Source organism: Aptenodytes patagonicus, chromosome 7 (genome assembly GCF_965638725.1).
Source record: "Aptenodytes patagonicus chromosome 7, bAptPat1.pri.cur, whole genome shotgun sequence".
NCBI classification, from domain to species: Eukaryota; Metazoa; Chordata; class Aves; order Sphenisciformes; family Spheniscidae; genus Aptenodytes; species Aptenodytes patagonicus.
This window is the reverse complement of record NC_134955.1, coordinates 23068541-23080174: the sequence shown is the minus strand read 5'-3', so window position 1 is coordinate 23080174 and position 11634 is coordinate 23068541. Positions and strand designations below refer to the sequence as shown.

Here is an 11634-nt window from a genome sequence, read left to right as displayed (position 1 = left end):
TGAGGGAAATTCTCAAAGGGAAACCCACTATGAAAATAAATCCAGATTGGAAATTACTTCAGATGCAAGCAAACAAAAGTGAAGGAGATTTGTGCTGCGAATGCCAGTCTTGCTTTTTTCACTAAGTGGGAACCCCACTGAATTCACCCAGGCTCTGCTGTCCACTGGGGGTGCAGTAGCCACTGCAAGCATAATTTGGTACCCCTTAGGCAGTTCTTGGAAACTGTGAATTTGGTCTTCCTTTCACACTAGTAGAGTTTGGAAGTAACATCCCAGTGACTACGAACTCAAGCTGTGAGTAGTAACAACCCCCTACCCTACACACCTCCTTAGATTCCAATGAAAGAAAAAATCTGGGGGAGGCATTCTGAATTTAATCAGGGAAACATACAGAAATATGGGACTGAATGAAGTGCATTCAAATTACAACATCCTCTAGATATTTTTTTCCTGTTTTTTCCTGAAGATAGTGTTATCAGTTAAGCACATGAGTCTCCACAGAGCTGAAAACCAGACCTCCTGTCTTGCATCTGGGGTAGACAGCATGCTGCCAACGCCACCCAACCTTTTCAAGACTCTTTTCAGATCTGTGCAACAGCCCACATCTGACCAAGGCACCAGTGCAGCCAACCTGTAAGCACACACTTCATTGAAAACCTGTGAAAAGTGGTGGGAAGTTAAGTGCGCCCTTAAGTGTTCTGCTGAGTGAGGCCTAAAGCCCTACAGCCCCATTCTGACACAAGTTGCACAGCTGATTCCTTGAGCCTCAGGGAAAGTGCTGCTGAGCTGCCGGCAATGCACAGCCAGAACCGGCTGATCCTGCTATTGAGAACAGCCTTCTACTCACAACTTCCAGCTCCTAAAGTCTTCCTGTTCTCAAATAAGCAATGGTCTTCCTTGCCTGTCTGATTGCTGTAACTCAAAAGGAAACTCCACTGGAAGAAAGCAGAGTTAGAAGAGTGCCATTGAAATTATACTACAAAAGTTTTTACAGAGTTTCACCCCTTGGTTCTGCGGGAAGATAGTCAAACATCAGACAGCATATACAGCTAAAATGGCATGCAAAAAGTGTACCAGACCACTAATTTACAAAGCACTGTTTGCCTTAAAGAAATCACATGGAAGAAAGTAAGTTTTCCTTAATGTGATGGTAGCTTTCTCTGGCACAGAAGCAGATGACCTGCACCAGAAGAATAAAATGCAGCAAGGAAGTTAAGTATCATCATCCATCCAAGCTAGTTTTCTCCCTCCTCTTTGAATAAACACATTTCCCAGTAGGGCACAGCTTCTCTAGCACAGCATCTCTAGTTTCACACCAACCTACAACTACGCCATTTTTGAACACATAACCTATATGTAACTTGAGGTAGTTACCAGTGACCAAATAGAAAACCATGTTTCTTCTCAAAAGGTGTAACTATCTAGGCTCTGGCTCTAAAGATGTTGCAAAGATTTATTTCCTATTAGCTGTCAAAACCACAGTTGTGCCATACTTACAGAAGTACTTAAACAGAAATGAAACCTTAGATATTTGTGGCACAGCAGTTTGCTCTTCACAGTGGTTTAAAATTTATGCCAGCAGTTTATTATTTAAGTGTATTTTCATTTGGTGAATGTGACAGAGCTGCTGCATTCAAGTTACAAAGCAACGGCTAAAGAAGAATTAAGAATTACACAGTTAAATTGTGTATTATCATGTAAATGGCAAAGGAGTGTCACATGGGATTCTGTGCATTGTTCGGAGAGATAAATGCAGTGAACTATAAATACAAGTTCAATAGAGAGCCTTGTCAGTTAAGCAGCTGAATGAAAGCTAGTCTTGGAGGCTGCTGGTACATTTTAAAATAAATACTCATACACACAGTTGCCGTATCTAATATAGCTAACTAATTGACCATTAATTTTAAGTTGTTTGTAAAACTGTTGTCTTGTCCTATAAAAAAAAAGGAAAACACTGTAATGGCCAAAAAAAATTGTCTTTATTTGAAGTTTAATCTAAATAAATGAATATTAACAGACCAAAGACCTGCACAGCCCTCTCTGAGTTCAGGGGAAGGTTAGCACTTGACATACTGAAGACAGCACCTACTTGTGCAGCAGCCACTGAGCACACTGCTGCCTTGAGCAAGAGAGGTACCTGTCCAGATGTATAAGAGATTATGCTGCTGTTTGATTATAGCAGGATATATACCAGCATTTGGGGTTTAAAGAGGATTAGTTTGTCCTTTGTCCTTATTCTGGATGTATTTTGAGCCATACAATGGCCTTTTCTATGAATACTGGTACATGTAAAAAAGCAAACAAGAGATGCAGGTATTTTATTTTGAACACCCACTGCTACCGCTTCGCCCTACCTAGAACAAAACTTTCGTAGGAAAAAAAACACCAACTATTTTAGCAAGATTGAAAAGCTTTCCTGTTCAATTCTCCCTCAACCTCCATTGGAAAGATAACCAAAATGGGAAGAGAGGACTGAGAACCAGCATAAACACCCACTGAAAGCAACCACCACCGCTGGGGATGTTTCTGATAGAGTAACACTTGACATGACCTGTATTAAGAGGTTGGTACCCAGTCCCAGCACCCAAAGAGACTGATGGCAGTTAAGCCCACACCATCTATATCAGTTTGCTGAAACTAACTGCTTCAGTTATCTCAGTGCCAGTCAAGGCAGTTCATTTCAGGCTTCAAAAAACAGACAAAAGTCTATTCAGCTAAAGTATGCAATAGTCACATTATTTTAGCCACTCGAAAAGCTTTTGCCCTTTCAGTGACACAACAGCTAGGAAAGAGGGAGCATTTGAAAGCTTAACTCTACTCCTCCTTGCCTCGGAAGGAATGAGTAAAAGTTCGTTCAGTTTGGTGGAGTGAGAAGCTGGAAAGAGGTGGTCTCCGTCGCCCATCAGTGAAGACCAAGGAGGTGCGTGCTTCCCTGTCAAAGCTCAGGCAAACATTCAGGACAAAGAAGGCAAAAACATTGACACACTTTACTGAAATATCAGTTTCTTTAGTATGTTACAGAAAATTATGAACATATATAATGTACATAAAAGGCAGACTTTGTAAAATAAAAAGGTCTTCTTTTATAAAAAATTTAAAAGTCAAAGTAAAGTGCATGAAACAGTTTTTCCTCCACTTTAACTATTGCGTCAAAGTCTTAGCACATAGCAATGTTTTCAAAACCTGGGAGATCCTCTTGTGTCGCCCATTAGTCAGTTACTTTACCGGTCAGATGAAACGATGATGGTGATGATTACAAACAAACGCTTAAGAATCAAAACAGTTTAACCAGATGCATCCACAACAAAGACTAAGAACTAATGGAATATGGGCTTCCTATACGCTTCTCATCGACAAGATTTAACAATCAGCGGAAAGGTTCACTCGTTAAAGAAAATTGGTAAGAAATAAGCTTCATAAATAGGGTAGTTTTGCTAGTTAGGGACTCTCCTATTGTGCAATCACTTCTTGGTCTATGAATATCAACATTCATACTTAAATATGCTGTTGCAAAAGGAAGAATATATAAAAAAATGTTTCCACCTGCCTCCTTTGGAAGGAAAAGGTAGTCGACCCCAATCCAGACAAAGACGACAGCTTTCCTACAGGGTCTCTTATGAGGGCAAATGCACCAAGAAGAGTTAAGGAAAGCACTCAAGATGCTGAGTCTCTCATTTTTCAAGCTCTGGGAGCAGAGCCTCTGAGTAGAACTCGGCTATAATTATACCGATCGCGTTCTGCATCTTCAGAGATCTTGACAAACGCGACTTAATTGCTCCTCTCGACAGCCCTGGCAAGCAGGCTGCCCGCTCCCGGCGGCCGCCCCCTCTCCCCCCCCCCGTCCCTGGCAGGGTCAGACTCGACAGTCGCGGCGGTTACGGGGCACCGAGCACCGCGGTGGCGGGCAGGGTCCGCCCCAGCCTTCGGCGGCCGCCGGAGCAAGTAAGTCCCGCTCCCTCGGAGGAGAGAAAAACCGGAGACATGCGGGCAGCCGGCTCTCGCCGCCACCCTCCGCCCGCCCCGGGGCCGTCAGAGCACGGCGGCCTGTGCGCGGCAGTGCGCGATGTGGCGGTGCACGAAGTCGACGCGGGCCTGCAGCAGCTCGGCCTGCCGCTCCGAGAGGAAGCCGAGGCGCGCCCAGAGTGGTTCCCGCGCCCGGTAGCGGCGGCGCAGCTCGGCGGCGGCGCTACGGCGGCGGTGCAGCTCGGCGACGCGGCGCGCCGTGCCCTCGCGGAAGACGCAGACGGAGCGGAGCAGCGGCTCGTTGTAAGGGTCCCACATGGCAAGGAGGCGATAGCCGTGCACCAGCCCCGCCTCGTTGTCCATGAAAACGAGCCCGCCGTCAGGGGCGCGGAGCAGGTTGCTGGTGGCGCGGTGCATCACCCGCGGGTCCCACTGCAGGCTGAAGAGGTTGCTGACCAGGCGGTCGAAGTTGGCCGTCAGGTAGTCGAAGAGGATCAGGTCGCTCCACTGCACCAGCTCCACCAGCTGCGATGGCGGTAGGCCGCCCAGCTCCCCAGCCGACAGCGGCTGCAGCCGCCGGCCGGCGCCCGCCTCGGCACCCCAGGGTGCGGGGGCCACCACGGCGGTGAGATTGTCCACCCAGCGGGTCAGGCTGACCACGGCGCCCTCGGCCCAGTGCGAGCCGCGCAGCTCCTCCCGCACCGGCTCCCACTGCCGCCCGCGGGTCTCCACCAGGGCGAGGGCCATGGGCGGCAGCCGCTCCTGCATGCCCAGCACCCCGGCCAGGTGGTACGAGAGCGCCTCGCCCTGGATCTGCTCCGGATTGATGCCGTAGCGGACGCAGGCGCGGCTCCCGTCCGACAGCCGCGCCAGCCGGTTGGAGCTGCGCCCGCAGCCGCCCCGCTCTAGCGAGGCCACGCGGGCGGCGCGGGCGGCCGACAGCCACGCGGCCGTCTCCTCCGCCGCGAAGCCCGGCGGCACCTGCTCCTCCAGCTCACGGCTCCAGAAGATGCCCCGCTCCACCGGAGAAGCGGCGGCGGCCGGCGGCGGCGAGCCGGCCGCAGCAAACCGTCCTTTGCCGCCCCGCTCCTCCCGGCCCGCCGCCGGCACCGCCAGCAGCGCCCGGAAAGTTTTCTGCCCATCGCCGCCGGGCTCGCCTCGCGCCACCGGGGAGCGCCCCCAGCCCCACCGCCCCGGGGGCGACCCCGCGGGCGGGCGCGGCTCCGGCTCCGGCTGCGCCACCGCCTCCCGCCGCAGCAGCACCGTCCAGAGCCCCGGCAGGGCGCCCAGCAGCAGCAGCCCCAGCACGGGCGGCGCGGCCCGCCTCGCCCGCTTCATCCTCCTGCCGCTTCACGCCGCCGCCGCGGGACGCGGCGGCGGTGCAGCCCCGCCGCTCGGCCGCTCGGCGCGGCGCTGGCGCATGGCCGCGGGCCGGGCCGGGTCGGACCAGCCGCCCGGGGAGCGGCAGCGGGAGCAGGCGAGCCCGGTGAGCCCCAGCGGCAGCCCCACGCTGTGTGCGCCCAGCTCCGCCGGCGGCCGGGAACCACGGGCACCCGCACCACGTGGGGGAGCCGAGGGGGCGCACCCGGCCCGCCCCGTCTCCCGGCGTGGCCCTCCGCTTAAAGCGGCGATGCCCCGCGCGGCGATGGAGGCGGGCCCACCCGCGGCGGGGCGCCCCGTCGAGGAGGCGGAAGGGTGGGGGGTGGCGTGGGGGCTGCGCCGGCCGCCCGCGGGAAGGGAGAGCCCTACGGCGGGGGCGCTCGGCTCCGCCGGTTCCTCCTCCCCGCTGCAGGCAGCACAAAGGAGCCTGCACACCGAAGGAGGGAGGGGGAAGGGGAAGGCGGCGCGCACGCCGGTGGAGCCGCCCCCCGCGCCGGTGGACGGGCTCCCGCGGCGCCTCCGGGCGCGGCCGCGCCGCCTCCCGCCCACGCCGGCACGGCGGGGTCGCGCCGCGGTCACCGGCGGATCGGCACCCCCTCCGCTCCCCCCTCGCGGCGGTGGGGGGCCGGGAGCGGGGGCCGGGAGCCGGCTGGTGGTTGCACAAAGGGATCGCCCGAAACACACGCGCCACGCTGTGCGCATACAGCATGTGTACGTATGGGTACATACGTGGACACACAGAGTTGCCGGCCCGAGGAGCGTAACGCCCGGGACCAAGCCGGGACACTGCGGCGTGATGCCGACGCTCCCTGCCGGGCAGGGCCGCCGCTGACCGGGGGCAAGGCGCGGTCGTGAGACCGCACGAAGCATCACCTCCTCCTCCGCTTCCTCCCGCTTCGGCGGCGGCAGGGGACAGCCGGTGCGGGGCCCGTCTGCACGGAGGGGAGCGCCGTTCGCGTCCTTGCACACCGGTGTGTGCGGCGTGCTCACCCATCAGGTGTGTCACTGTGTGTGCGGTGCGGACCAGCTTTTCCTGGCATTTTAACCCTCTCGAGACGAAGTTTCAAGCCTGCGGAGCCGGCGGCAGGGCACGGTCGCACCCCGCGGGATTTCTTGCCCGAGGGAACGACAGCCAGCCCTTCAAGTTTTGTCCCTTTGAGGTCTTTAGGGTGTATACTGGAAGATTAGAAGAGCAGCTGTTTCTCTGTCCTCCCATTTCCAGTTTCCTGCCTTCCCAAGGCAGAGAACCTTAGCTCTGCTCTTTCTGTATTTTACTGGAGACTTCTCTTGGGAAGAACATGTTTGTGAGCTGAGTTAGATTAAACACCTCTCCCTTCTTCAGTCAGTGCCGTGACTACCCTCCAAAGTAGTTATTGGAGTTGGATCAGCAAAGCAAACCCACCATACACAGAATCTTAAACATCGCAAAAGAAAAAATCCCTTTCTCTTTCTCACCTCCTCAATTCTTCCTGCTCTCTTGAGGTATCACAACTAGTTTTCCAACCACACCACAGTCTTCCAGGCTGGATGGAATGCAATTTATATGCTTTTAATATAAGAAAAAAGGAATTATCTCTTTTCCAGGATTTTGTTAAAAACATTCAAACTCTCCCAATTCTCCTTAACAACTTAAAAAAAAAAAAGCAGAAGCTGAATTGCCTGTCTTTGGCCTCAAATTCCTCTTTAAACCGGGACTCCACAGCCTTCCTAGGGAAGCTCCGGCTGTAAGACGCCAATGCCTTATTCCACCTTGCTTCCAGCGCGCCCCGCGGCACCGCAGAGTTTGCGGACGCAGCGTTTCTCCTGCGGCTGCCCCCGAGCCCGGGCAGAGCGGGAGAGGAGCAAAGCGAGCGGTTCCTCCCCGCGCCGCCGGGGAGCCGAGCGGTCGTGTCGCACCAGCTCCTCCCGCCGGTCACGGCGCCGCGCTGCAGCCGTCGCCGCCGGCACCGACAGAACCGGGCGGGCAGCCTGGCCCCACCACCCCTATCCCCCCACCCCAGCAGGGCCCAGGCCGAGGAGACCGACTTGTAGGAAGCCCTTCGGAGGTGAAGGGCTCACTCCTGGGTTTAGCGGTCTCTTGCCAAGAAACGGGAGTGCCAGGCACAGAAGGGACAGCCAGCGTGTGTCAAAAATTGTGGCTGACGCCTTTTCTAACAACAAGACCTCACATCTAATTGCGACTGTTGTAACTGGGAGCATCAGTGCTGTTGGGTCCCTCATGCACATAGGGACTTGCTGAAATAATGAGAAATAGTCACCATCCTGGCTTCCCTGAAATGCAATACAAGCTATAATCATTCCTCTTGTAACTTACCCATGCTATTCCGACCCTGGAGCCTTATTGCCAGATAATGCTTTACACTTTCACCCTTTGAAACCACACGAGCTGCACGGTGAACATCAGGTGTGTGATTTGGAGCTATTGATTGCCACAATTCACAGTAACCAATAAGAACAGCACCATGACACTAAGCAGGACGCTTTTATCCTACGGTAGGCTGAATATTTTTACCAAAGAAATGGCACAGAATTGCCTCTGTTCTCTGCCACTTTCCAGCTTGAAATAGCTTTCAGAAAACTCATAGCTTGTTGGAAAAGGACTGAAAGCAGAAAATGAATTTTATTGCATACGTAGGTTGGACATGTATTTTGATTTAAGTGAATTATTTGCATTTCTTTCAGGATGAATTATGCTTGTAGTGGGCATCCAGCTGCCAGTGCCTGCACTGGGAGGTCCCCCGGAGAAGTACCATTGCCATGGATAAGGATACTACTACATTTCCTGTTATTAAGGTGAATATAAGCTCCAAGTTATGCCTGACATTCATTTCAATTACAGCTTGCCTCTTGTAATCTAAGCAGTTAATCAACAGGCTATACTATGACTACACTCTTAAATCAATAGCTGGGAAAACAGCATCTCCCCCAAATACTCAGCCTCCTAACCACACTATTTGAAAGGAGAACAAGCCAGAGTTTTGCTAAGCCATCCTGCTGGCTAATAGTCCTGCTTACAAGCTGGAATATTTTTAAAACCAGACGATTGGTAGAGGGTTAAACATCAGCCAAGCTGACGTGCTGTTCAATTTACAGCATGTTAAGCATTCCTGAAACTGTGATCACTGATATATTTGGGTCAATCAGATATCTTGTTACTGCTTTGCAGACATTGCAATGAGCAGCTTGGAGATAAAGGAGAACAGTCTCCGGGCTTTTCAGCCCTATACTGGGGAAGGGAGAGCTGGCCACTGTCCAGACCCAGAATCCTAGCAAGTAAAAAGATAACAAAATAATTTATGGCTTCCCTACATTGTTTCTTATATTAACTTGATTTTAGCTGCCTGACAAAGCTAGGATCATAGAATACCTAGCTGCTAGTGTTTTGCACTGATTTTAGCCTAGTGAAGGTTTGGTTCTCCTCATTCCCCTCCTGACCCCTAGTACCCAGCCTCCTGGTGATGTGGGGTAGCTGTCATTGCAGGCAGCAGCGATTCCTCCCGTCAAAGGTAGAAGAAACGGGACTGAACAGAGACTTCAAGATTTCTCCCCTGCAGTGAAAGTTATTTTGTACTCAAGTCAAAGGCCAAACTCTAATGGGCTTTGATAGGATTAGGATCACAGGGAAGCAGATGGGGGCTTTACTTTTCTGGACACAGCTTGCCTATGCTGGACTTGAGGGGCCCTGCCTCTGCTAACAATCTCTGCTGGGCAAGGAAGGCTGGCAAAGTAGGCGCAGATCGAGTCTCCATTGCACCAGAGCCCAAAACTATCAACAGTTCCAAAGCACCCAGAGATCCACCAGTGCTCTCTGGGGCAGGAGGGAGCCTCCTTCCACGGCTGGAGCTGCAGCTGGCAGTGGGGATGCAGCAGCAGCCTGCTGCAGGGAGGACAGCTTGGGAGGGCTGCCCCAGCCACGCATAAGCACCTTCTGGCTCAGGCAAGTTCTGGCCTGTGGTAGCATTGCATATCTTCATCTGATACTCTCCCACAGCTCAAGGCTTCAGTACAACCACCCCTGCCTTTCAGAGGCATTGCCATGGAAGTTATTTCTCAGCACAGACCTTTTTGGACTACCAAGATTAGCCCCCCCAAATCCTTCCGAGGCTCATGGAAATTTCTCCCCCTTCACTGAGTACCAACAGACACTTTATGTTCATCATTGGGTTTGGTGTATACCCAATGCCAGATCTAACTCACCTCAATGCCAAGTTACTGAGTCTGGTGGCCACCACATTAACCTCAGCAGGGCTGTAAGCTCCTTCCCTGGAGACTGCAGTGGGTGAGCCTGAGCTATTGCTTCATGGTGATCTCTCTCAGTAGCACAACACATGAAGTCCTTCATTTACTCTGAATTGTGGTTCAGGATCCTGGGTGGGAATAGGGGCTTTTTACTCCAGTCCAGCATAATTTTTCTAGATTTTACCCTCCGAAGACTTTTTATACAGCTTGTTCCCACCTTGAGTACTTCTCCAGCTCTATCTGCACTCTTTCTTCTTTATCCATCAGGTTACCAGACACCTCTATTTCTATCCAGCATTTCCTCAACTGTCCCTGAGCAGCTTGTTCCCACCCCTATTTAGTAGCTTTGGCTCCTGGCAGTGAGCTGCTGCCAGTGAGCTCCCAAACTAGTGATAGCCATTTTTAAAGGGACCACCTGAGATTGCTGTCAGGAGAGGAGCACTGAACACATGGTGCAGTGTGCCTGCACCTGTGGAACTGGGGTCTGCTCTGGGGATGTGAAAGCTGCTGCAGACAGGCTCTAGCAAAATGATGCCCCTGCTTCCTCAGTGCTGCATGTTCTTGTCCCTCCACACTTCCTCTCTTTGTGTTTTGAGCCACTGGATCAGTGAAAATGTGGGTCTCAGGAGCCTTCCATCAGGGCGGTATCAGCTCTCCACATCCCAGTAACCTATACTGGCTGATTTACAGCATTCCTTTTCTGCTGATGACAGGTTCCTCCTGATGCAGCCTTACCGGTGCCTTACTTGGTGGTGAGCGCACCTTGCGCTGCCCTTCTTCATTGCCTGAACCTGGGGCTCCTGGAGGAAGGGCAGCTCCCATACAGAGCCCCTCGTCCATGCGGCCTGTGTGTTTCAATTCTTCCCTTTGCAATGAAGTTACTTAGACTAGCTGGCTGCAGGAGAAGAGTTGTGCCTGCAAAGCCATCTAGTACAGATGCAGGGTTACCATCAAGACAATGCTACTGCCAATATAGCTTGTTTGTCTTGGGGAAGGGTGGGAATTTTAGAATAAACTATACTGGCAAAAAGTTAGTGTGCAAAAATGTTATGTGCTTAGTGTCACTATAAGTTATTTCCACACTAGGAGTGTGTTGTATAAATATATCAGCAATGCAGCCCATGTATATGCCTGACTATGACTCTGTCAAGGTGGATTTGTATTTCTCAATCTAAAAAAAGCATCCCTCATGATAAGATATTCCAGCAACTGAAGGGCAGGATTTATAGCTGGTTGTGACTGGGGGAGGGCTGAAGAAGTTAAGGTGCTCTGCATTTCATAGCAGGGAGGTGAACTTTAGAGACCTTGCCCTGCAGGCGTGTTGGCAATTTCTGGAAGTATTTACAAACTTGTCTCAGCCTGGAATAGAGAAATCTGGAAGCTTTTCTATTCCTTTGACTCCATAGTTGATTTTGCAGAAAAACTCCCAGACAGATGGGATTCTACAAGCATTTTTTTTTGTAATCTGAAGCACCATGTAGAACATAAAGCTAGGCAATTTCCGTACACAGAATGGATCCTATCTCCCCTGTACTCTGGGACTCTGTTTTTAATATCTGTGACTCTCTGCTTTTAATATCAAAGCAATAAATGAGTAAGTGCTTGAGCTCTTGTACCTGACTCTTGAAAGTGTTCATAAGACTTGTCAGGTGCCTGATGATGCTCAGTCAGTTAGGGGATTTGTTCTTATCCCTATCAAAGGTGAACTGCAAAGATAGACATTTGTGTTATGCTCAGTCTGATGTTCTCAGGGTCTCCAACAAGCAGGCTCTGCAGAAGAGTCATGAAAGAAATATATTGAAACGATAGGTCAGCAGCATTCGTTATACAAATACAACCCAGCCTCTCCAGACAGCTGATGATTCAGCTGGGAGGATTTTCCATATAAGCAACATCAGGCACGATGGCTTTGCTTTTCATGGCTTGGGGTGAGATCCTTGGCTAATCTGAACTGGCAAAGCTGCACGGTGGTGAGCTGCTCACTGAAACTTGCAGCATCCACGTTAGAACAGTTCTGAGAGGTCACTGCTCCCTGCTCACCCTGAAATACAG

General features: G+C 51.8%; 1 protein-coding gene across 1 annotated transcript; it reads right to left on the bottom strand.

Annotated features, from left to right (window-relative positions):
• Window positions 1–1960: 1960 nt before the first annotated feature.
• On the bottom strand, window positions 1961–5301 carry FJX1 (four-jointed box kinase 1). Its single transcript, XM_076343398.1, has one exon. It carries the CDS (start codon window positions 5299–5301, stop codon window positions 4030–4032), a length of 1272 nt encoding a protein of 423 aa, XP_076199513.1. The 3' UTR covers window positions 1961–4029.
• Window positions 5302–11634: the final 6333 nt, after the last annotated feature.

Coding starts and splice junctions, on each gene's coding strand:
- FJX1 (XM_076343398.1), bottom strand. CDS start 5,301: ATGAAGCGGGCGAGGCGGGCCGCGCCGCCCGTGCTGGGGCTGCTGCTG.